Source organism: Anabrus simplex, chromosome 13 (genome assembly GCF_040414725.1).
Source record: "Anabrus simplex isolate iqAnaSimp1 chromosome 13, ASM4041472v1, whole genome shotgun sequence".
NCBI lineage: Eukaryota > Metazoa > Arthropoda > Insecta > Orthoptera > Tettigoniidae > Anabrus > Anabrus simplex.
In genome coordinates, this window is record NC_090277.1 from 13,593,346 (window position 1) to 13,617,922 (window position 24,577).

General features: G+C 36.9%; 1 protein-coding gene across 7 annotated transcripts in view; it reads right to left on the reverse strand.

Moving 5' to 3' along the window:
* Positions 1–24,577, reverse strand: part of E(bx) (nucleosome-remodeling factor subunit NURF301 E(bx)) — a 464,290-nt gene that overhangs the window by 170,404 nt on the left and 269,309 nt on the right. For 6 of the 7 annotated variants that reach the window (XM_068230140.1, XM_068230143.1, XM_068230141.1 and 3 more), the window contains one exon: positions 10,930–11,082. In XM_068230140.1, coding sequence (XP_068086241.1) covers positions 10,930–11,082 — 153 coding nt within the window. The remainder of the gene's footprint in view (positions 1–10,929; positions 11,083–24,577) is intronic. The other variant, XM_068230142.1, reaches the window with a different exon arrangement.

Sequence of the window (24,577 nt, forward strand, 5' to 3'; positions counted from 1 at the left end):
TAGAAGAGACAAAATAAGGAATGAGAAAATCTGGGAAGAAATTGGAGTGGAAAAAATGAATGATAGAATAGAGAAGATGGTTTGGGCACATGAAGCGAATGAGCGACGAAAGAATGCCAAAAAAGGTGATGGAAATGCAAATCCAAGGAAGGAGAGGCCGTGGACGACCACGATTGAGATGGAAGGATACCATCCAATGCAGCATTATAGAAAGAAACCTGGACTGGGACACAGTGTTGGAGGAGGAATGGTGGAAAGACCGAAGAAAGTGGAGAGGAACCATATTTGCCCCTACCCGGCTACAGCTGGATAAAGGGAAATGATGATGATGATGATGATGATGATGAGGTATGTAATCGTAATCTTTATTTTTCTACCAGATCTACAGCAATGAAGCCTTATTGATCCTTTACGGAAGAAAAATAATAATGCCTAGCCTAGTCTGCTTAAGTTGCTGTACACATATCATAAAGCTCGTATAGTAAAAATAACTAACACCAAACAAAGAAAAAAAAAACAAAGTTACTGGAAATGATAATAATCAATTGTCAATAAGTCACTGTTGTCTTTTCATATATAAACCAAACCTCAAAAAATCTCAATATTGCTGTTAAGAACAGGGATAAACCGAAAACTGATAGTATTGTAAATAATAATAATCAAATGTCAATGCATCACTGATGTCTTTTCAGATATCAACGATCTCAATATTGCTATTAATAAAAAGGGATAAAACGAAAACTAATATAACTACTGCCATAAGGTAATTCCATCTATTTGACAATATGGTAATACTAGTAATGGGAAACTAAAACTTGCAACATATAACTGGGCAGAGTACAATGCTGTGTTGGGCTGAATCAGCACTTAGGCTACAGAGTATATCGCTTCCGGCCGGGATCTCATTCAGCGCATTCCCCCTTGAACACTGACCTTTCTTATATTCTACTTATGTTGCACACCTGACTACGTGTTACCTCCACTGTAATGCCTGAATGCCATTTACTACACCTTAAGATTCTCTACTGGTAATCACACTTCAGCATCTAGTATTTCACTATATTTGTTACCTTTAAAGCCCAAGCAATTCGTCAACTAAGATGAAACCATATTAACTCACATATCACTAGGCTAACTAGAGCCCCAGCTCATATTCCAACCATCTCCATATATTCACTTTCTCCTTAGCACCTGTCCTAGTTACACACACTCTCTTCCTCATTCACTACACACTTCACCATCTGGTATCATGCCTCTTCAGACCCACTTGTCATTTAACCGCTCGTCATGGCTATGTATAACATGCACACACTCCACTATTCTCCAGTACGCAGCAATTTACTTCCAACTACAGATTACCTTTTTTGCTTCTTGTCACTATGCCTTCGTCTTCTCTGTTCTTTTTGCCCCATATCTCTCTTAGGCTCAAACTTCTCCCTTTCACTAGGGCACCTCTTGCTTCTTCTTCCTGACTCCCAGTCGTATTTTCGCTTTGTTTGCGTGCTCTTGTTACATCCTGCGTTTCTACTCCCACAATCGCTCCCTGTTTTCTTCTTTCTTCTTTCCCACTGGCCTCCGTTCTGGACTCCTTCAATATTGCCCTGGTCTCCCTTATTTCCCTCCTCATCTCTGCTAATACCTCCCTGTTCGCTACTTCGAATGCTTCAGCTATCGCATCCATCCCTTTCTTTCTTTCTTTCTTGCTGCGAGCTTGGATCCGGTGCTTTATTGTCCTTGGTTCTTTCTTTACCTCCATGTCCGTCTTCGCCCACTTTACAGTCTCTGGCCTGTCTTACTTCCACACTTTTCCCCACTACCATTTCGTCTTTGCTGTCATTTTCCATCTCTCGTAATTTCTTCGCAGTCCACACTCTGGTCCATATACCGTTAGTCACAACTAATTTTTGACCCTTAATATAGGCTCTCAACCCTTGTACTTTAGCCCTGGCCAAATGTTTCTTCAGTGTGTTAGTGTTCTTTACCCCTTCTCTACTAATGTCTTCTTTAATCCAAATTTTTGTGCTACGTATGTTGCCTGCACCTTTTAACACTGCTTCCGCCATCAAGGTGGAAAACAGCTTCAGTTTTATCGGTCTGTCATCCCTTTTTTTGCCTATCCTTTCCACATCAACAATGTCAACTTCGCTAAAGTTAATTCTCATCATTTTCTGGATAATCTCCACTACTTTGTAGGTTGTCAGTACTTTATCTTCTGCTTTATCTTCCGGTACTCCATATATAAATAGGTGTTTCTTCCTCCGTTCTCGGTTACAGTCTTCAATTTCCGATCGCAGCTTCACCACCTCTCCTTCCATCTCCCTTATTCTTGTCTTGAGTGTTATAATCTCTCTCTCGTTGGATTCCACTTTGCTCATTATCTTGTCTGTTTTTCCCTGTATCCACCGTCGTATATGCTCAAATTCCTTCATTTGCTCCTTCATCATATTCTTAATCTGCTCAAACGGGCATACTTCTTCCACCACTTCTTTCACCACTTTTTTTATGACCTCCACGTCTTCCCAGTTCATGTTGCCACTAGAAGTCGGGCCGGGGTTTACCTCTACAACTCCTATAGCTAGTAGTACCATAATCACCGCTGCCGCTAATATCATCTCGTCCATCATTCTTGCTTCCATTATACCTCCTTTATTTCTAGCTATCTCCTTTCCCCCTTTCCTCTGCCATCTCCCAATAGCTGCACGATATTGATCCACTCCAATCATCTTCCTCTTCCCACTCGAATTACTTTACCACACACCGTTCACATTCCACGCTGACTCTCCTGGCACCTCCACACAATACGTCCGTCACCGAACACTGACTAGGTTAGACTGCATCGTGATGAGGTATGTATACCACAGGAATTAACTAGAAATTGAGAAAAAATTCTTTATGGGACGCAGTGCCCCAAAATTTAATTACTTTTTCCGAACATAACAGAAAATTAAGACATGAAATTAATTTAGACACTGTAAAGGTATTTTATAATGTCCCACTAAGTACTTTTATGGTTTTTGGAGATGCTGTGGTGCCTGAATTTAGTCCCGCAGGAGTTCTTTCATGTGCCAGTAATTCTAATGACACAAGGTGTATTTAGCACCTTTAAATACCACAAGACCGAGCCAGGATCAAATTTACCATTTGAGATTAGAAGGCCAGCGTCTAAACTGTCTAAGCCACCCATCCCGGCAATCCTAGGTATTTTATATCAAATAGTTGTAATAGCTATATAGGAATCATATATATTTTAATATGGTTTATCGGAGAACTTTCCAGTTTGTGAATTAAAAAACAAAGAGAGATAGCGACATGTCTTCTTCTAACAAATCTTTTACACCTCCCTCAGTGGATCAATGCCATAGTGTGTCAATCTCTAAATCCCACAAATGTAGATTCAAACCTGGCAAAGGTAGTAGGAGTTTTGAGGAGTAGAAGAAAAGCCCATTTGATATTCCACCTCATATGATGTTGGCAAAACACACACACACATTTGGTGTTCACTCGATAAAATTAATGAACCCTTTTAGGACCGGCTATATTCAAGAAGGGCGAGCCTACGGAGACCAGCTGTTTAGCATGTGGTATGGCGAAAAGGACCAAGGCGTTTGAGGCGTATTTTCCACATCTCTTTTCAGAAACCTATAACTTAGTCTGTATTAAAGGTTTCTTCAAGATTCTTTTTTCAAAATCTTAAGAAAACAACCCTTTTTCTTACGACATGTAAACGGGGGCAGTTTGAATAAAATTAATATTTTAAAATAAACAATATTTTATATATACACTAAAAAGGTTTTTTTAAAATGTTGAAATGAAATATCTGTAGCTTCTAAACTAAGCAAAATTTATACATGGTGAATGTATTATTTATGTTCGAAACTTCATTTTCTGTATCATCACAATTTTTTTTTGGAGTTTGGGTTGAAATTAATGATCAAAACATTGTTTTTGTCAACTTGATCTGAAGTCTAAAAAACCCAGCATAGCAGTAAGCACAAATTGATTGCCTACACTTTGTAGATACTAATCCAGAACCTCTGAATAACACAAATACACACCCACAATATAACACACTGAAACGGACCCAATAAAGTTTTAAAATGTTTCCAGTTGTTTTCCAGACTTACAAAAACTTAAATATGTTTTGCAATGCACAAACCATGGCTACTTTCTTGGCGTTTGGTATACACAGTTCTTCAGCTGGCCGTATAAGGGTTAAAGATAAATAATAATAATAATAATAATAATAATAATAATAATAATCATCATCATCATCATCATCATCATATTACGACGTGTGGCGGCAAGTAAACTAGTGCACTCTTCTCAGTTTTATCGTTTGTTCGTTTGCTTATTTACGGTATCTCTTTTCCAAGTGGATAATTATTTTGAGGGTTGATTTCCGTTTCGACTGATACAGCCACTGCCTTTGTAAATAATGAGTGTTTCTCGTAAACGTATGACAAGTTGCGAATTGTACGCTGAACTCGACAAGAATGACAATGATTTGTTAGATGATTTAACAGATTTCTGGAAAGGAGATACCGTAAATAAGGAAACAAACAAACGGACGATAAAACTGAGAAGAGTGCACTAGGTGACTAGCCACCACATGTGGTTTATGTTAAAACAGCAATAGCAGACTGCACAGCTCGAATATAAGGTTAGCGCGGGCTGGTGCTCTGCATTAGATGTGCTGCAATGTACCGGTTGGTGTTTATATCGTGCTCTGACTCGCATACTCAATCCGACTTTAATCTAACAGTCCCAAAAGATCTTCAAGACAGTTAGGAAAATATTTGTCCTACAGATATAATTTTATTCCATTGACGAAATATCGCCAGCTGGCCTTTTTAGCCAGTGTGACCAATAAGAGATAAGAATTTCATATTGTTCAGTATTGAAGTGAGTTCAATATTAAGTTAAAAGAAGGTATATAGTGGTTCCACCTTTCAATACTATTAAAATAAGAAATGTAAGTTTACATTTCTGTTTAATTAAAATTGGTACCGGTTTCGACCAGTATTCATGGTCATCATCATGCAATTACAAATAAGTTTAAAACAATGCATTAAAAAAATTGCGAAGTTTAAATAATTCGGTCTGGTTTTTGCTAGTGAAGCACTAAAATCTTTAATGAGCACTGTGCGTTGAAATATAGCCAAAAAATACAAATAAGATGCACTGGTAAAACTTAAGTTTAGATGATGCTGTCAGATGCAGTTTATGGAGCACTATAACACATAAGGGAGCACTGTGCGTTGAGATTTCAAAGTTATGTAGAAATCTTAAGTCAAATATGTATTTTTAGTTGTAGTTTATGAGGCACTGTATAATTTTAAGTATCAGTAATGCGTGTCTATGAAGAAGTCGTAGATCAAATACGTTATTAAGACATATGTTAGAGAGCACTGTGTGTGAAGGAGAATCAAATACACACTTAAATATAGTACACAGTAAGTACTTGAAGAATTCAGTTGTAGTTTATGAGGCACTGTATAATTTTAGAAATTAGGACTGCGTATTGTTAGATCCAAAAATTATGTAAAAGTCGTAGATCAAATATGTAGAATATGAAGAGTAGATTGGCACTGTGCTTCCAAAAGTTACGTAAGTTAGATTAATGAAGTTATTGAAATATATGACACAGAAAAAGGAATTGTGAAGAGAAAAAAATACTAAAAAGTGCAATACTGGAACAGTAGAGGAGCGTAAATGACGTAGCGTGATATATCTTGAACTATAATATAACTATTTAAAATAGTTTATTTGAATCCGCCTTGATCAATACACTCATTAAATGAAAGAAAAACTATTTATTAAACCAAACATGTTTCGGGAAATCTCAACCATTCCCTTCCTCAGTGGTCAGATCAAAGAACAAAACAATATCACACAATCTTTTGTTTTACAATTTAAAGAAGTATTGTCCTAATACACCATATCAAAGAGTAAGAAGAAATATTATAAAAATGATCAATACATAAAATTTGGGTTGAAATGAATGAGAATACTACATAAATTTAGGATCTTCAAGTTTTTCTTCTTTTCTTCTTTTTGCTCCTTAAATGATCATATGCTAGTCTATACAGTGGGTTATCTTCTGCACTTCTCTCATTTAAACTTGATTCAAATTTTTTTTTGTGTGTAAGGTAAATTTCTAAATTTTCCAAAACATTCATTAATTTTCCTTTTTGGCCGAATGTAATAATTTCATGTCATTGGAAATGTCTGTAAATTTATGATTCATTTCAATCATATGTTCTCCCATTGCCGAATATCTTTTATGTTTAACCCCATTAACATGTTCCTTGTACCTTATAGTCAAACTTATACCAGACTGTCCTATGTATCCTTGTTTACATGTTTGGCATGTTAATTTGTAAATTCCTGATTTATTGAATGTACATTTATTCTCTATCTTATCTGAATTGAAAATAATCTTATTAGTATTATTATCCATTTTATATGTGACATTGATGTTCTTTTTCCTGAAAATTTTAGCCAGTTGATAAGAATGCTTATTTCGAAAAGTTAGAACTGCAAATTTCTTTTTCTCTTTTTGCTCTTTAATTAAAGTTGTTTTTGGTTCATTTTTCACTTTATTTATCATTCTATTATAAATCTTTTGGAATATCCGTAGCTACGAGCAATTTTCATGGATTATATTTATCTCTCTATTATGATTCTATGATTGTGTGATATTGTTTTGTTCTTTGATCTGACTACTGAGGAAGGGAATGGCTGAGATTTCCCGAAACATGTTTGGTTTAATAAATAGTTTTTCTTTCATTTAATGAGTGTATTGGTCAAGGCGGATTCAAATAAACTATTTTAAATAGTTATATTATACATTCAGACTAGTCAATACGGACCAAACACAATATTAACCTATCATGGTTAAATTTATTAACAGGATATCTTGAAGGTCGATCTTAGAATAGCTTAAAGTATAAATTTGAAAGTTAGAGTTATAAATGTGAACCAATTAGGAGAGTGGAAAAAAGAATGTAATAAGGAAAGAAAAAGTTGAGGTAGAAAAATAAAGGAGAAATCAATAGAGGGAAAGCAACCAATGCCAAATGGACGAATTTAGTGCGGAAAGACCTACAATACCTTAACATTGATCACATTGACATTTACAACCGAGATAAGTTCAGAAAGTTAGTCAAGACATCTGACTCTCTCCAGTCACTATCAACTAAATCACTGCATCCAGGAACAGGAGTCAAATGGACTCAAGAAAGAAAAGACATCCATAGCGCTAGAATGAAGGAATTTAAAGTTAAAAATTTCATTGTTCCATATTGAAGAATATACAGTTAAAATTGAAATAATTGATAAAGAGATTAAACCTATTCAATACAAAAGAATAAGAAATGTAATGAATTACATTCATATTTAATAATAAGTAGAAGTGGTACCGGTTTCGACCCTAGTCCAGGTCATCATCAGCCGATTAAAATATGAAAAACAATGCATAGGAAAAGGAGATAAAAGATCAAGTACACTCCGGATCAGTAGAAGAGGCGATAAAATGTAAGTCACTTAAAAGAAAACAGTGCGTAATTTTCTGAGCGGCAGTATGGCACACGTAGTGTTAGGCAAAGTCTTATAATGTTTATGAATAGCGGAGAACGGTTAAATGAGCTAGTTTTTAAACACTGTCAGGCACAAAGTCATATTATAATCCAACACATACGAAGATCCATAATCGTGCAGGAGCAGCGCGATATATTTAAGAAGAAGAAGAAGAAAGGGAAGTAAATGAGGAAGTGAAGTAGTTTAAGGTGGATTAGGAGGATGGGTTATAGGAAGTGGAAACAGTTGGTAGGAACTGTATAAGGTCTGGAATATTGAATTTGGGTTTGTAACATTAACATTTTTGATGAAGCGGATAAGGAAGTCGAGTAAAATATTAGGTTTTTCAGAAATGTTCAGAAATTAGGGTTGAAGTATTGGTCAAGATGGATAAAACGATTTTCAGTAGTGTTTGGAAGGGGGCCTTTGTTAATAACTTTAAGTATTTTTAAGTCTTTATCAATACGTATTTGATGTATTTGATCTACGACTTCTTCATTATATTTGGATCTATTGATACGCAGTGCTAATATTCTAAAATTATACAGTGCCTCATAAACTACAACTGAACTCTTCAAGTACTTACTCCGTACTACATTTAAGTGCATATTTGATTCTCCTTCAGACACAGTGCTCTCTAATTTATGTCTTAATAACGTATTTGATCTAAGAGTTTTTCATAGACACGCATTACTGATACTTAAAATTATACAGTGCCTCATAAATTACAACTAAAAATACGTATTTGACTTTAGACTTCTACATAACTTTGAAATCTCAACGCACAGTGCTCCCTTATGTGTTATAGTGCTCTGTAAATTGCATCTGACAGCATCATCTAAACTTAATTTTTACCAGTGCATCTTATTTGTGTTTTATGGCTATATTTCAACGCACAGTGCTCATTAAAGATTTTAGTGCTTCACTAGCAGAAACCAAACCGAATTATTTAAACTTCGCAATTTTTTTTATGCATTGTTTTAAACTTATTTGTAATTGCATGATGATGACCATGAATACTGGTCAAAACCGGTACCAATTTTAATTAAATAGGAATGTAAACTTACATTTCATATTTTAAAAGTATTGAAAGGTGGAACCATAATATACCATCTTTTAACTTAATAGTGTGACTAATTGATGATATATTGTCAGTTGGTCTTTCTCACAAAGACTGTCACTGACAATATATCGTCACCTGGTCCTATAAGGGTTAACTCCACCACAGATTGCTTAATAAATTCTCTGCCATCCCATCCGGTAGAGGAAAACAGAACATCAACTGACAAGCAGGTAGCACAAATAGCATCAAATCATAATGCCTGTACACAGTCACCAAGGTCATCCGATTATCATCATCATCATCATCATCTCGATTTTGCAAATAAAGCGAAGTATTATGTATTCCTGACCACAAAAAGACAACAGCTAAGAAATCATCTGAGATGTTTACTGACTTTGTGTTTTATGTTGCACTAACAGTGACAATGGGATTCGGCAGGGCTACAGCTGGGAAGGAAGTGACTGCTGACACTGGAGTTCGAACCTACCATCTCGCGAATGCAGGCTAACACCTACGTAACCCAAACTACTTAGCCAACTCGCTCGGTTCCTTAATACAAACCGTCCTGAGTATCATTACCAGAGATGGCTCAGCTGTATACGGTTTATGAACTAGGAAACAACACACACTGATTAAAAAGAAATTGGGAATAAAATAACTTTGTTTTAACCATTGTTAGGACATGAGTGTCGCACATAATCTACACAAACAAAATATTAGAGTAAACTGTCTACTAAGTGCAACATCTCTACCAATACACTACAAGAAACGAGAAATATTATCTGCTACTGACTACTTGACTGTTCTTTGTGGCAGTGGGAGGTGTATACTTAAATTAGGCTGAAATGACTACATACAGCAAGTCATCTTTCAATTCATATACAGAAAGATGGGTACATTAACTAAGAAGAACACGATGACAGGTCAGTAGCTAAACATGATGTGCTCTCTACTTCTCAATCCCTGTTCTCCTCAGTCTGCTTTCTAGCTTCAATATGAGGTCAGATTTCAACACTCGAGGGACAATCACTCTAAATGCTACATGTGAGAAGAGGAAAGCCAGATAAGGACAGGATACTTTGCCTCTTCACTTTTCTTGCATTTATCAAACTTCTTTCTTATTCTACATTTCACACATCAAGTCTAAGATTCTTTCAAGCTGGTCCTCAATAACGAGTGTCTCAATGACTGCCGGTTAGCCACTTTAACGATTAAACTCACTTCACAGAACTTGTACTACAAGCTGACTGAAATGAGAGACGCTTGACAGAGAACTACTGGGAACAGAAATACACGGCAACAATTTCTACAGAAATCTATTTCAATGAGATAAAATAGACCTGAGATTTAACGTTGCAATCAAGAAAAAAATACAAATCACAGGAAGTATAACTAATGCATAAGAAAAGAAGTGGTAGAAATATCGTGCAAGGTGACAATCTGGAAAAGGTAATGGATGAAGAAGTTGTTGAATGCTGTTATGTCATTGTGTTTATGCTAATACGTGTATGGGAGGCAACATCCATATAAGCTCGTGGACATCCCAAGATTGAGCATTTCGTCAGATTTTTGACATGTCAAACAATGTTGTCATGTAAAAGACCTATGGTGATAATCCAAGAAACTTAATTAAAGTTCAGCCACAGATTACCTGCAGAGATTCAAATTGCCATGTGGGTCGCCTAAAAGGCATAGAATTAAAATGCCTGCAGACGGTAGCTGACGCCACATGATTATTAGCCAATACGAATGCAAACAGGTCTTAAGATGGCTGCAACGGAGAATGACGTAAATAGAAAAAAGTATAAATGTAAAAACAGGGGTTACGCTGAATATATTCCAGGTTTGTCCTCTTTTTGGGTGTGTATTTTACTTTCTCCTCATTCCTTATCAAGACGAGATACGTAAAAAAAAAAAAAAAAAAAAAAAAAAAAAAAAAACAAAAAAAAAAAAACACCAACAACTTCAAAGGCTTTCGGAGACGATGTGGGTCCTCAATTTTGTTTTGCAGGAGTTCTTTTACGTGCTGTTAAATCTACCGGCATGAAGCTGACCTACAAATACCACCCAAATGAGCCAGGACTGACCCTGCCAACTAGAACTCAAAATGCCATCAAAGTTATTCAGCCCTTACAAAGCACAGACAAACTTATCAGAAGGAATAGATCTAGAAAAGTGCAGCTTAGTCTGCTACTGACTACGTAAGATGTTAGTACACCCATGCAAGGGAGATCTACAAGAAAGGACAGACATACAAGAGCAGCACCAATAAAAACTAGAGTAGTAACCTGAGTGGGAGTGCCAACAACCTGGTTGCCACTGACTACGATTTGACCAGGAGCAAACACCTGGCCGCCACTAACCACCACAGTGCCAGACTGACCCGTTACCTTTTGGACGACACCAGGAGTCCCCCCAATCTGCTGCCTGATCATAACCGCCTGCAAGCAAATAAACAAACATACTCCATTACAAAAACATACAAAGTACACACATTTACGAAAAAAGTGAAACGCAAAAATAATGTGAAAAGAAACCTTTCCAAATATTTAATAACTATTCAGTTCCAGCTTTAATACACTGTTACAAAGCCTGAATCGAACCTGCCAATGTAGGCTGTTCTACATTTGGAGCTACTGAACCTGGCTCTAGATTCAATTACTGCTTCTGCGACAACCCCAGAAACCTGGTTTTTAAGGGGAGAATGTAACATGAGATAAGCCTTGGAAACAAAACTGAGAAGTAAAGTATCTTAAAATACCACTAACCAACAGTCTAAAGGTGATTTTAAACATAAAACACAAAAGAAATCTGTGACACATCTCTCCCTCCTGTAAAGGGTGTGGTGGAATGTCATGTGTGTGCCATGCTCTTCTGTCCCGCGCTAGATGTAGAGACCTCCCAACCAACTGCTTCATCTGATCAATCCACCTTGCAGGAGCTCTTCTTCGGGACCTTGTTCCTTGCACTTCGCCCTTCATATGCGGCCACGCAAATAAGCCTGGCTGATCTTCTTCATGAGCCTGTCCATTCTGAGCTCTTCCACAACAGAATCGTTCATCTGGTGCTCAGTTCAGGACACTCTTAGAACTCGGCGGTACACCCACATTTCCATTGCTTCAAACTTCTTCCTGTCACAGTTATGAATTGTCCAGGTTTCAGCTGCATTTGTGGCGATGGGAAAAACCACACGCACGCACGCACGCACGCACACAGCTTCAAAATAATAATAATAATAACAATAATAATAACAACAACAACAATAATAAATGAAGGCCAGTATGATGACTAGGGGGTGGATTTCTATGACAAGTCATATTTTTTACCTTAATATTATATCTTATAGTCTTGTATTTTCAACATGTTTCCAAGCATGATAATCAAAATTAAACAGGTTTTATTGGGCATATAAATGCATATTTAGGCTTTCTTATGTTTTATGGCATATTTTGAACAAAATATCATTATAAAGGCATATTTTGGTAATTTTCATTTGAATTTCGTTTTATAAAAATCAGAATAAACTCTAGAAATTATTTTTCAGGATAGACTGGAATATACTACAATTAAAACTTTTTAAACTCTAAATTAATTGCAGCCTGTAGCAATTGTAATAAAAGTGTTTCTATGTAACATACAGTAGATGCTATTCATTAAGTCATATTTTGAATTTTATAGGTCATATTTTTATTTTTTTTAGGTCAGAAATGCATACATATTTCATACATTTTTAGGTAATAGAAATCCGCCCCCTAATGATGACCATTTATCCAAGGAGCCAGATCCCTTTCATGATTTACACTTTACACCCTGATAACCACTCTCGCGTTCTGAACACACTTTTGACTAGATGGCCAATGGCTCTGAAGGTGGAAGAGGATCAGAGATACCCAATGATGGAAGAGATGGAAGAACTATCTACTGTAGTATGTCAGGTAGCGTCTGTACTCCAGGTTAAGGGAGGCTACCAAGTCTCTGAACCGTATGGTAAGGGTGGTTGAATGGAACTTAAATGCCGAGTGTAAGAGTGCGTAAATACTTCATGAACATATACATTCCTACAATAAGTTTCATTTTGTTTCACCTACTCCCATAGGAAAATGAATATAGGAAAGGCCTATGATAGTGTTATAAGAGATAAGATCTGGGAGTGCCCGAGGAAAAGAAATGTGCCTGAAGGACTGGTAAGGAAAATTCAGATTGTGTACAAAGACTGTACTAGCTGTGTACAAATTGGGGAAGGTCTATCATCATGGTTTGAGACCAAGAGTGGAGTTCAGCAAGGAAGTGCACTATCCCCACTACTGTTCATCACTTTTATGGACAATATAATGAAGAACGTCAAGGAAAAGTTAGGTGAACTGAATGCAGTGGCTTCTGCTGATGAAATCATGATTTGGGGTGAAACAGAAGAGGAAGTACAGACCAGACTCAACGTATGGAAATCCCAGTTCCAGGAATATAACCTCAAGATCAGCGAGACCAAGACAGTGATGATGGCGGTCCACAGAGAAGGGTGCGCAGCAAGTGTAGGAGACCACCAGCTAGAGTGTGTGGATAGTTTTTCTTACCTTGGAAGTGTAATCTCCAGTGATATTTTGGTTAGAAAGGAAATTACAAACAGAGTGCAAAAGGGATCAGAATTCTACCAACAAGTAAGAACACTTTTATGGGATGACATGATTCCAAAATTGGCAAACTGTTGATGTTTAACAGCTATTTTATACCAATATTGACCTATGGTATTGAAGCGTGCACCCTCACACAAAGGAATTCATCAAGACTGCAAGCATCAGAGATGAAATTTTTTAGATCCACTATACAGAAGACCAAGATGGACAAGTTAAGAGATGAGGAGCTGAGGAAAGAAGCCGGAATAAAGACATCCCTATTAGACCAAATCGGCACATCCAAACTACGGTGGTATGGGCATGTGATGAGGATCGAGCCTACAAGAACAGCCCGAATAAATTTGGAAAGACATGTGGAGGGGAAAAGACCTGCAGAAAGACCTAAAACCCGATGGATGGACATGATCAAGATTGATCTAGTTACCAGAGGATGGACAGTGGATGATGTTCTCAATGACAAGTTGTATATGGACTGGAAGAATTGGAAGAGGCTCATTAACAGTACCTGGGAAAGTGGAACCGTATAATGATGATGATGAATACAATGGAACCTGAGGACTTGGAAATCATTTTCAAAAACATTGAAACAGCAAGTGAACAGTTTGAAAGAGACAGCAGAAAAGGCAGGGCCACAAATTTATTTAGAGAAGACAGAATTTGTAATGAACATTAACAATGCTCCAAGATACCTAAACACAACATATGGCAGAATCAGCAGAGTGAATAAATTCAAGTACCTAAGGGAAATAATACAGCCAAATGGGCTAAATAAAGAAGCAAACAAAAATAGAGCTCAGAGAGTGGAATTGGCTTAACGAAAGATTTTTAGACATTTACAGTTAAAAAAAAAAAATACTCAAGAAAAAACAAAAATCGAACATTACGCCTGGAATGCCCTTATACAGGAGAAAAAAAAAGAAAAAGAAAAAGAGAGGAATTGAAGAATTAGAAAGGAAAAAAAAGTACTAAGGAAGTTACTAGGATGGCGGGAAGGGGAGGTGGAGGGTTGTGGCAACCACACACACAAAATCAATTAATTTTGACTAAAATCACAAAACACAAATAAGTTGGTTCATATTAAAGTGGAAAAGGATTTGGCAGAAATGAGGATTATGAAAGCAGAATTTCAAGACAGGCTTACATTTCACAATAGGATTTAAAAGTTTGGGGGTTTTCAGGAAAAAGAAAGCGTGCAACTGCCTGGATGGATGAAAGAAGATAATGACACAGTGAAAGAATGAAGTACTGGAGTGAAGGAAGGAAAGAAAACATGAGGAAGTACGTTTTATCAGATGGCAGAGTAAACTGGATCCAGGCCAACCTCACACGAGTACATAGTGTGTTCTGTCCTTCAAAAATCCAAATAACTCTGTTGAGCTCGAAAAGAGAGGCCTTGCTAGGTGTGAAATCTTGTATCAGACAGTTGAATTCAGTCCAGGAATCAAACCTGGGGCCTCTGGGTAAGAGACAGATATCTCACAAACATGAACACTGGCTGTGTTATGAAAGTCATCAATCTGCCTTGCTTATTGTGTAGTCCCGTTCAGTTGTACTGTTCACTACAAAATTGTTTGATGAAATTCAGGAAATAATGAAGTTATATTGTAACAGAAGAACTAACTTTGCTCTCTTTGCCAGCTCCATAACGTTATCAAGGGTTATGAATTTCATGTTGTTGGTCCGTATTGAACTGAGAATAACATATGAATAGTAACACAGTAAAGGTTTCCACCTATTCAATACTAATATGTATTTACAATATTATAAATTACATGGAACTAGTTTCGACCCACCTAGGGGTCATCATCAGCCATATTAAAGCATATATAAGTTTTTTGTCGAATCCTAAAACATGTTATTTTTAACTGTAATAATTTATAAAGTGAAGTGTGGTAATGAGATGAGAAATGTTAGTATGGTACAGGTGAGTAGTAATTAATAATGAAACGAGAAATATATATACAAAGAAGTTTGGAACAAAGTACAAGTGGTGTAAAAATATAAACTCATGAATATCAGTAGTCCTCGTATTAAAGAATACAATGTAAGATAACACATATAAACATACTTCTGTTTTGTAAGATAACACATATAAACATACTTATGTTTTGTATTGAATAGGTGGAAACCTTTACTGTGTTACTATTCATATGTTATCCATAACGTTAATTGCACCTTTCCATCTTCCTATATCGAACTCCATTGTGCTCCTTCTTCACTGAGTGCAACCACCTGAGTCTCGGTCTACTTCTTGTTTTCTTTCCTAGCCTTTGGCCAACATCTCAGTTTATTTCTTTTCCTGACATTCACAGTTCTTACCTTTCCTATCATACTTCAGCATTTAATCCCACTGGCCTGGATTTTACTCTCATGTCTTTTCGTCACTGTCCGGGTTTTATACATCACCTCTTTCCAGATTAAATGTTGGGTTCGATTCCCGGCCAGGTTGGGAATTTTAACCTTAACCCCTCAGCATCGCAGCCGTTTAAAGAGCTTCCTACCCCGCGGCCGGATGAGATTTCAACTACGTGCGACTGAAATACATTGATTCACTTAAAGCGTTACTACTAGTATAAGAGTAGCCCGATATTCACGAAATTTGGAATTCCTTATGGTAGAACTATGTACATGAAGATAATTACATAATTGTTTCACATTTCCTTAGTAATTTAGTTCCGTGTGATAGAGTTCGAAGCACTCTTCGAGACAGAGACCCAAGGCACACTCCTGGCAGCAGTACACCGATGTCTTCTTTTCACCGTGTTTTGAACACGCGATACAACGTCTCTGAGGTTTGGATTTCTCACTTTTGGGTGCTAATTTCCTGATAAAACGTATTTCCTGCAACCTTGGAACTGTATTATCTGATGCGCGCCGGCCTTGAATATATCGTTTCCCGCCCGAGAAGTGTATTTTGTACTACGTAAACAAACCTTCCATCAGCTGAAACTGATAAGATAACGGCTCAATGTTGTCCCTGTGACTTGTCTAAATATTATTGGAGAATCTAGGAATCATAATTCACTGTTGAAAACTTCCCTTCGACCTGTATGCGTATCTATAGTCTCCTACACGAAATTTCCAAGTACTGGTTCCTCCTCATCGTCACTCTCATCATTTACCACTGCATCGGCCACAGCCACATCATCTATTTCATTATCACTACTGCTAATACTGCCACTACTACTTCCGACTAAACTTTCATTTGAATTATACAATATTTCAAGCACGTTACTCTCAGCAGGAGCTAGCCATTGAGCGCGGTGCGTCACACAAGCTGATGAAGCTGCAGCGGGACCGAAAGCGGCAGGACGAAACTGAATGAGGGGAATAACATTTATGACGAATCAAACCTACTCGATACATATTTCAGAATAAAAGGTCGATACATCGTCTTTCAAACGAGATATATACCATGCACAACTGCTTCTCGTGTCGTATGACAGAAAGCAGCACTAACTGATGCCTACACAGAGCACTCGTGGTGAGTTACGAAAAGACTACAAGCTGAGAAATAAAGACATATATAATAAATAAACCGCACTCTTAATACAAAGTTAGAGCAAAGAGCATCACACGAAAAGACAAACTTCTCAGATCATCATTTCTTTATTTTATTCTGTGGGAAAGAATAAAGCAAACGGACTATTAAAAAAGCAGGGATTGGTGCTCAGACATAATTGACAAATACTTATCCTTGCAAAAGCAACTACACTTTAACGATTTTCAATTCTTATTTAGAACACTGATAAACCCGAAAATGTCTTCTTGGAAACAAAACAATTTGCATATCCATAACACCAAAACTCGTCGCAAATGGGAAACCATGTATGGGTCTATACCACGTATAGAGGTCGGCGGCTACGGAACAAAAGGGGGTCTATACCACGTATAGAGGTCGGCGCTGAGGGGTTAATTGGTTAATTTCACAGGCACGGGGGCTGGGTGTATGTATTGTCTTCATCATCATTTCATCCTCATCATGACGCACAGGTCGCCTACGGGCGTCAAAACAAAAGACCTGCATCTGGCGAGCCGAACTTGTCCTCGGACACTCCCGGCACTGAAAGCCATATGCTATTTCATTTCATTTCTGACTACGGAGTCCAACTCTCGACTGACTTGTTCCCGCAGTCGAGACAAAGGCGTGTTGCTTCAAGGAAGTGGAGTGGGGAAATGGGGCGGGGCTTGCGAGAGAAGGGGAGAGTTATAAATCTCATTTTACAACCGTATTGGATATCAGAGTAATAAATTATTATATTTAAAAAACCACCTTTCCAATACACAAAATCCTTATATTTAGGATGAAACCATTTAATTACAAATTGGACATGTTTCGCTCAATCTTAGTGAGCATCATTTATTTATTTATTTATTATGGCTTCTTTCATGTGGCGAAGTTAGGGCACACGGCCCTCTCTTACACTTAACCACAATACAACAAATAATATTAAGGTTGCCTATTACTAATTATACTAATTACACTACTTATACTATTTCCTAAATTAAGCTTAAGTTACACATCCACACAATATGCAGTTTATTAGCTTATTAGCTCGTCACTTCAGTCCTCTTTTCTATCTCCCACAGACACTTGCACACACACTTACAATTTACACACTTATCAACTACCCTTACGTTTACATTATATAAAACTAACAGAAACAATTTTTAATTTTACAATTACCAATCACACACACACAATACACACCAATACACACTTCAATCGGTAACTCTCAACAGGAAGTCTCGGCAAGATATTTTAAATTTGAGGAAGGAGTCAATGCTCCTGACACTTACTGGCAGCCTGGAACCGGTTACAATGAAAGATTTATTATACACAGAAGAGTGGTGAAGAGGAATAGCTAAAGTGGAGCCCGAGCGAGTGTTACGATTATGGAAGGAAGAGAGGAAATGAAGTTTAGATGAAATATACTGGGGGGAGTTACTATGCAGGAGTTTGTGTATTAAGACAAGTATATGATATTCACGTCTCTTATCAGGTTTTAATAAGGAGTAATATGCACATCATACCTTAGGTTAAAAATGAATCTAAGGCAACAATTCATAATACGTTGCAGTTTCCTAGTTTGTTCTTTAGTAGCGTCTACCAAGATAACATCACAGCAGTCAAGGATAGGAAGAATTAGGGTCTGTGTTAATCTTTGCCGCATGTTTAGTGGTATAATATCTTTATTTAATTTCAGTGGGTGTAGAGTAGCAAACACCTTCTGACATTTTTGATATGTTCTGTCCAATTTAGAGTTTCAGTCATAGTCACCCCAAGATTTCTCACTGTTTTACTGTACAGAATTGTGATATTATTTATTTGTAAAGGAGGAATGATCAAGTCATTAATCTTGTGTAGGAGCTTCTGGGAACCGACAATGACAGCTTGCGATTTTGATGGATTTATGAGAAGTCTGTTTGTGAGAGCATATTCACTGAGTTTTTTCATGTCATTTGGCGTTTGGTAATTTGCTTAAGCTGCAAAGGTAATAAATTTGGAGATCATCAGCATATAGGTGATAATTACACATTTTTAGAGAAGATGAAATGTCATTGATATACAAGGTAAAAAGCAACGGTCCTAAAATACTACCTTGTGGCGTGCCAACTTTCCTTGTATGTCATTCTGAATTTCTTTCGCGAGTTATCACCCGCTGCCTCCGATCTTTCAAATATGACGTAAAAAACTTCAGTACTAAAGGGTCAAACAAGTAAGATTCCATTTTCTTAATTAGTAGCTGTAAGTCTATTGTATCAAATGCACCACTGAAATCCGGTAGCGTTAGTACTGTAAGTTGTCGTTGTTCCATAGCTAGTCTGGTGTCTTCTGTCACTTTAAGGAGAGCCGTGGCAGTGCTGTACCCTTTCTTAAAGCCCGATTGTAATGGGTCATGGAGAGAATAGTTATTTAAATATTTCAATACTTGCTCGTACACCAGTCTTTCCAAAGCCTTAGAAAGCGCTGGAAGAACAGAAACTGGGCGATAGTCAGAGGTCAGTTTAGGATCGTTTATCTTGGGCACTGGGATGACATTAGCTTGTTTCCAGAGCGCAGGGAAAGTTCCATTTCTAAGACAGTAATTGAATATATGTGTGATAATCGGGAGGATAGCGCCTATTATATTATGTATGAAATGTATAGGGATGTCATCTACTCCTACTGCCTTAGATTTAATATAGTACAGTACTTTTTTAATTTGGTTGCTAGTGACTTCTTGGTGGGTCAGGGCCCTGATCCTGGTGTATATCACAAAAGAATGTCTAATATACATTGATAAAAATATATGAATTTAACACTTTAAAAATAATCAATAAGATTATATGTGTGTATTAAAACAAAAATTGATCATTAAAATTGCTTAAAATGTAAAATGGAATGGATGACTTAAAAAGTTAAAATAGTATGTAGTAATAAAATGTTCTTAAAAATCGTTGTCCATTATATCTACGCTCGATTGCATTAGACTGTTTATGATGAAAACAGTTTTTGATATCAGGGTGAGCTCTTATTATAAACTATGATGCTGTTTTTTAAGAATAATCATGATGAGGAATGCTGAAATCACATATGATGGTTGAAAAACGAAGTTCACTGATGATAAAACGTCATCTAGATCGGCGTAAATTAGCCTTTATGGGATTCCTCGCGTTGTGTTTCAGACATTATTTTGTGTAGTAATGTGTTGACATTGGTCTCCTAACGGAGAATTACTGATCTAGCAGGTGAAATTTAAATCGGGTGTATCCTGTAAAAGAAGAAAAAGGGGGGAATAATATGTGTGTCAGCTATTGGAAATTTAAAGACTGTAGCACTGTAAGGAGATGATAACGGAAAACGCTTACCCGTGTGTGAATTGGTCCCTTGGTTGTTTACTGAGGTTTGATGGTAACTGACTTACTGCTGCGTGTGTTGTACGAATGCGGTCGTGGACGGGGAAGGTAGCGGTGAGGGGAAGGGAGGCGGGACATTACGCGAGTTGTCGGCCAATGGGGAGGATGCAGTGGTGGGAGGCAATGTGGGTGTGGCTACTGTTGCTGCTGTTACTACGGGAGGATTGAAAGCATGTTTATAATGTAAAATCTTCATAAAATTATTAGCATTAATTCCGAATTTAGCAATTAGTTTGGGGATTTGCTCAATTATGGGGCTGTTAATGTCCGAGAAATCATTTAAATTACTATTTTTATTAAGTATTGGTCCAAAAAAATGTAAGCATTTTCATACCCGGTCATTAAACTGCTTTTATTTACGTATTTGAGTATTTGCATATCTTGATCGATAGTACTGAAATTATGCCCCGTGTCCCTCATATGAATACTCATAACGGAATGCTTTTTGTGTTTCAGGGCATTATAATGTTCTAAATACCTTATTCTAAAACTGCGGCCAGTTTGCCCTATATAAGAAAAATTGCACTGTGTGCATTTGAGTCTATATATTCCCGAGTTTGAGAATTTGTCGTTAATTGTATTGATGGAGTTGGAATTGAAAAATATATTACGGTTGGTGTTACAGGTTCGGTATGCAATGTAAATATTGTGCTTATTTAATGGTTTAGTGACATTGTGAATAGCTGGGTTGGTGAAAGTAAAAATAGCAAAATTTTTTTTGTTTTTTCGGGAACTAATGTAGTTGAACTCTTTAATCTAATTTTACCTATGATTCTGGTGATCATATCAGGTTTAAAACCATTCGTCATGGCTAGTTCTTTGATGAAACATAGTTCTTTTTTTCGATTAGCTTTAGAAAGAGGAATGTTCATGGCCCTGTGAATCAAGCTGTAAAATGTAGCTTGCTTATGGGAGTGAGGGTGTGAGGATTCGCTTTTTATTGTTATAGGAGCGGCAGATGGTTTCCTGTAAATTTGGTAAGTGAACTTATCTTTATCTCTAGTCAAAGTTAAATCTAAAAAGTTTAAGGCGTTGTTGATCTCGTCCTCTTTAGTAAACTGAATACTAGGGTTAAGGTTGTTAAGAAGCCTGAGTACGTTGTTGCTATTATTCAATTGTTTATCTATGATTACGAACGTATCATCCATAAATCTCAGCCAGAGATTTACGCCGTTAATTTTATTAATGATTCCTTTTTGATGATATATTTTATTATTGAATGTGAAATAGTTATTGTTAAGTACAAATTTCAATAAATTAATAAAATCGTCTATATCGTATCTGCTTAGATTGTTATGTTTCATAAGGTTAGATTTTACAATGTTAATTGTGTCAAATACGGGTATGTTCGAATACATGTTAGTGATATCATAAGATACCATAACGTGATTATCTGTTAGCTTGAATGTGGAAAATTTGTTGCAGAAATCGACAGAAGGGGAGAGTGCGGAATAATGGGGGCAGTGATTGAAACCGAGTGTAATAATTGTGAGTTCTTATGTTCCTGTTTTTTAATACAAATGATCGGAATAAAAGTTTCCCATATTACATTTTTTTTTCATTTATCTCATTTAAGTTGAGGGCTGGGTTCTTATACTGATCCATACTGATGTAAAAAATCCTCTAAAATGTTGAGTAGTGGAACTTCTTGTTCATGTAGAATTTTTACATCTTGATCTATTGTAGTATAATTGTGATTATAGTCTTTGTAATGGTCACTCATGGCAGAGAAAAGATTATATTTTAAAGTGTTGCGATGTTCTGTATATCTTATGAGACAGTTCCTACCAGTTTGTCCGACATAACTTGACCCGTATCCCTGACATTTCAGTTTATATATCCCAGAATTTGTGTTTTTATTGCTAGTATTTACAGTGCAAGAGTTAAATAATATTACTTCAACACTAATGAAAGTTAAATAATATTCTTTCAATGAATAATTATTATTACACTCGGTTTCAATCACCGCCCCCAGCACTCTCCCGTTCTCCCGCAAGCCCCGCCCCATTTCCCCACTCCACTTCCTTGTAGCAACACGCCTTGCATCTCGACTGCGGGAACAAGTCAGTCGAGAGCTGGTCTCCGTAGTCAGAGAACACGGGTGATACAAGGTGGCCACGTAACGTAAGTTAATTTTCGTTCTTCATAACTTGACCCTCTTAGTGATAGGCCCTGGTGCTCACAATATGCCAAGAATGCCAGGCCGATTTAGAGGATTTTGCAGGTTCTCACTCTCTGGGCCATATAGTTCACAAACATTATCACTATGACTTGAAATTTTTAATAAATGTTAACAAGAAGACATTCTTACTGCTGAACTAAATATTAACACTAAAGTGTTCTTGGGTATTTTGGAAAGAAAGAAAAAAAAAAAAAAAAAAAAAAATATATATATATATATCAATTTTACAACACCAAAAACTAAAAATCAGAAACAAAACAGAAAATATCAGAAAATTTAACCCACTGATAAATACTGATGACTTCTTTGAAATGTCCTATTTCAGATGAATAAACATGTTAAGTTTCACATTTTTATGTTGAGTAGTTTAAGAGTTATTTACAATATAGCTACACACGACACACAGAATTTTTTTTTTTTTTTTACTAAATGACATGCCTCGATTGCATGTTCTCTGCCACTAACAGTCATGGTTTGCGATGCACAACCCATGGAGTCCTTTACCACAGTTTTGACATGCTGTACGGGATCTTCGCACGCAAACCTTTTCGTTTCGTCCAGGCAGTTTTCGGATTCCTCTCTCAGTAGAAGGCACAGATACTGATGGTGCGGCTTGACAGGAACTTCCATTTTTCTCCATCAACCCCTCCTTTTCAATATCTTCGATTACAGGTTACCGGTAGTGTTTTCCCTATATAACAAATATGCATTCAGGACCATCCGTGCAAATATATAAAAAGTTACTTTTTTCCAGTATTTGAGTGTTCTACAGGCCCCATTAAGTCATTGTAGTTATGGACAATAAGTGGTTTTACTTTTTCCTTCTCTTGTCAGTGTCTTGTGATCCATTTTGTTTTATTTGCAGCGATGGCATCAGTTTTGTTTTAGATTGCTTTTCCCTGAACCCACTAGTCAAAACCTCGTTGCTTCTGTAGTATTTTGCTTCTCAAACATTGTACTTTTCCACTAAAGCACTTGGAATGCTTTTCCTGTTCTTACGAAGTGTTCCTCCTGTTATGTAGGTGAACTTTTCAAAAAGATTATGCACCAGGGGTATACTTGTAAAGAAGTTGTCTGTAAAGAAATGGTAATCCTTTCATCATATAGTTGCCCAAAGTTGGCAATTTTGTCATGACAACATGTCCAAGGCCATATTTCTTTATTTCATCCTTGACTTCCCTACTTTTAGCTCCTCGGCAACAGCAAAAACCTAAACAGTAATGGATTACTGAATCGCACATCATCCAAAACTTGATTCTCCATTTATGGAATTTCTTATTAGGCAAATACTGAGTTAGTGCTGAGTGAATTTTGGTGCCGATTAAAGATTCATCTACATTAAGTTGTTGGTGTGGAGTGTAATGGTACCGGAATACACGATTGGCATATTCAACAATGGGTTTGAACCCCGGCACATGGGTTGTAGTCAGGGTGACCAGGTGGTGAAAGATTTCCACTGTTCACAAGATGAAAAAACCCCAAGAACGATCGAAATTTATTTATTGAGAACATATTTCCAAAACATGGAATATAACGAGAGATTTTGACCCAATAAGAAAATATGCTCGGCCTTCTAGTTATACCCATTTCCAACAAAACAGCAATGAAAGCCTTCATTTCTGTCAATGTAAACGGGTGCCAGTGCTGTGCTCTGGCATGTGGTGACAAGACACGACTTATCAAAAAATGATTAGCACATCTGTTTGTCTCTGTAGTTATGATGTTCCATACCTGAGCCGTGAAAAACAAATAAAAATACGCAATACGCTTTACGTCTGAAGAAGAGGCATGTCTCGAGCCAGGAGTCTCATAATAACCAGGTTAGGGTTGGTATTTTACATCCTGACCTAGCTGAATTTCACGAAAAACAGGAAATTGTTGCTGTTGGACGTTGTTACAGACATCACCACCATCAGTACTGACATTCAAACAGTCATTACCACTTTCACTACCACTATCACTTCCACTGTTTACACTCGGACAATGAACACGTGGTCGAGTGTTTACAGAAAAATCGCCATTCAACTTTCCTCTTCCTCACTTGTTGGAGGAATGAATTCCTCATCCTCTTCTTCACTTAAATTATTAAGATATACAGCCAGTTCGTCATCGTCAAGAAAATCACTTCTCCCACTAGTCGCTATTTTACTCACACGGCAGGGAGATCATACGTCGTAGATGAAAACGAATTTAAGAAATTCACTGCATGAAAACGAACAAATT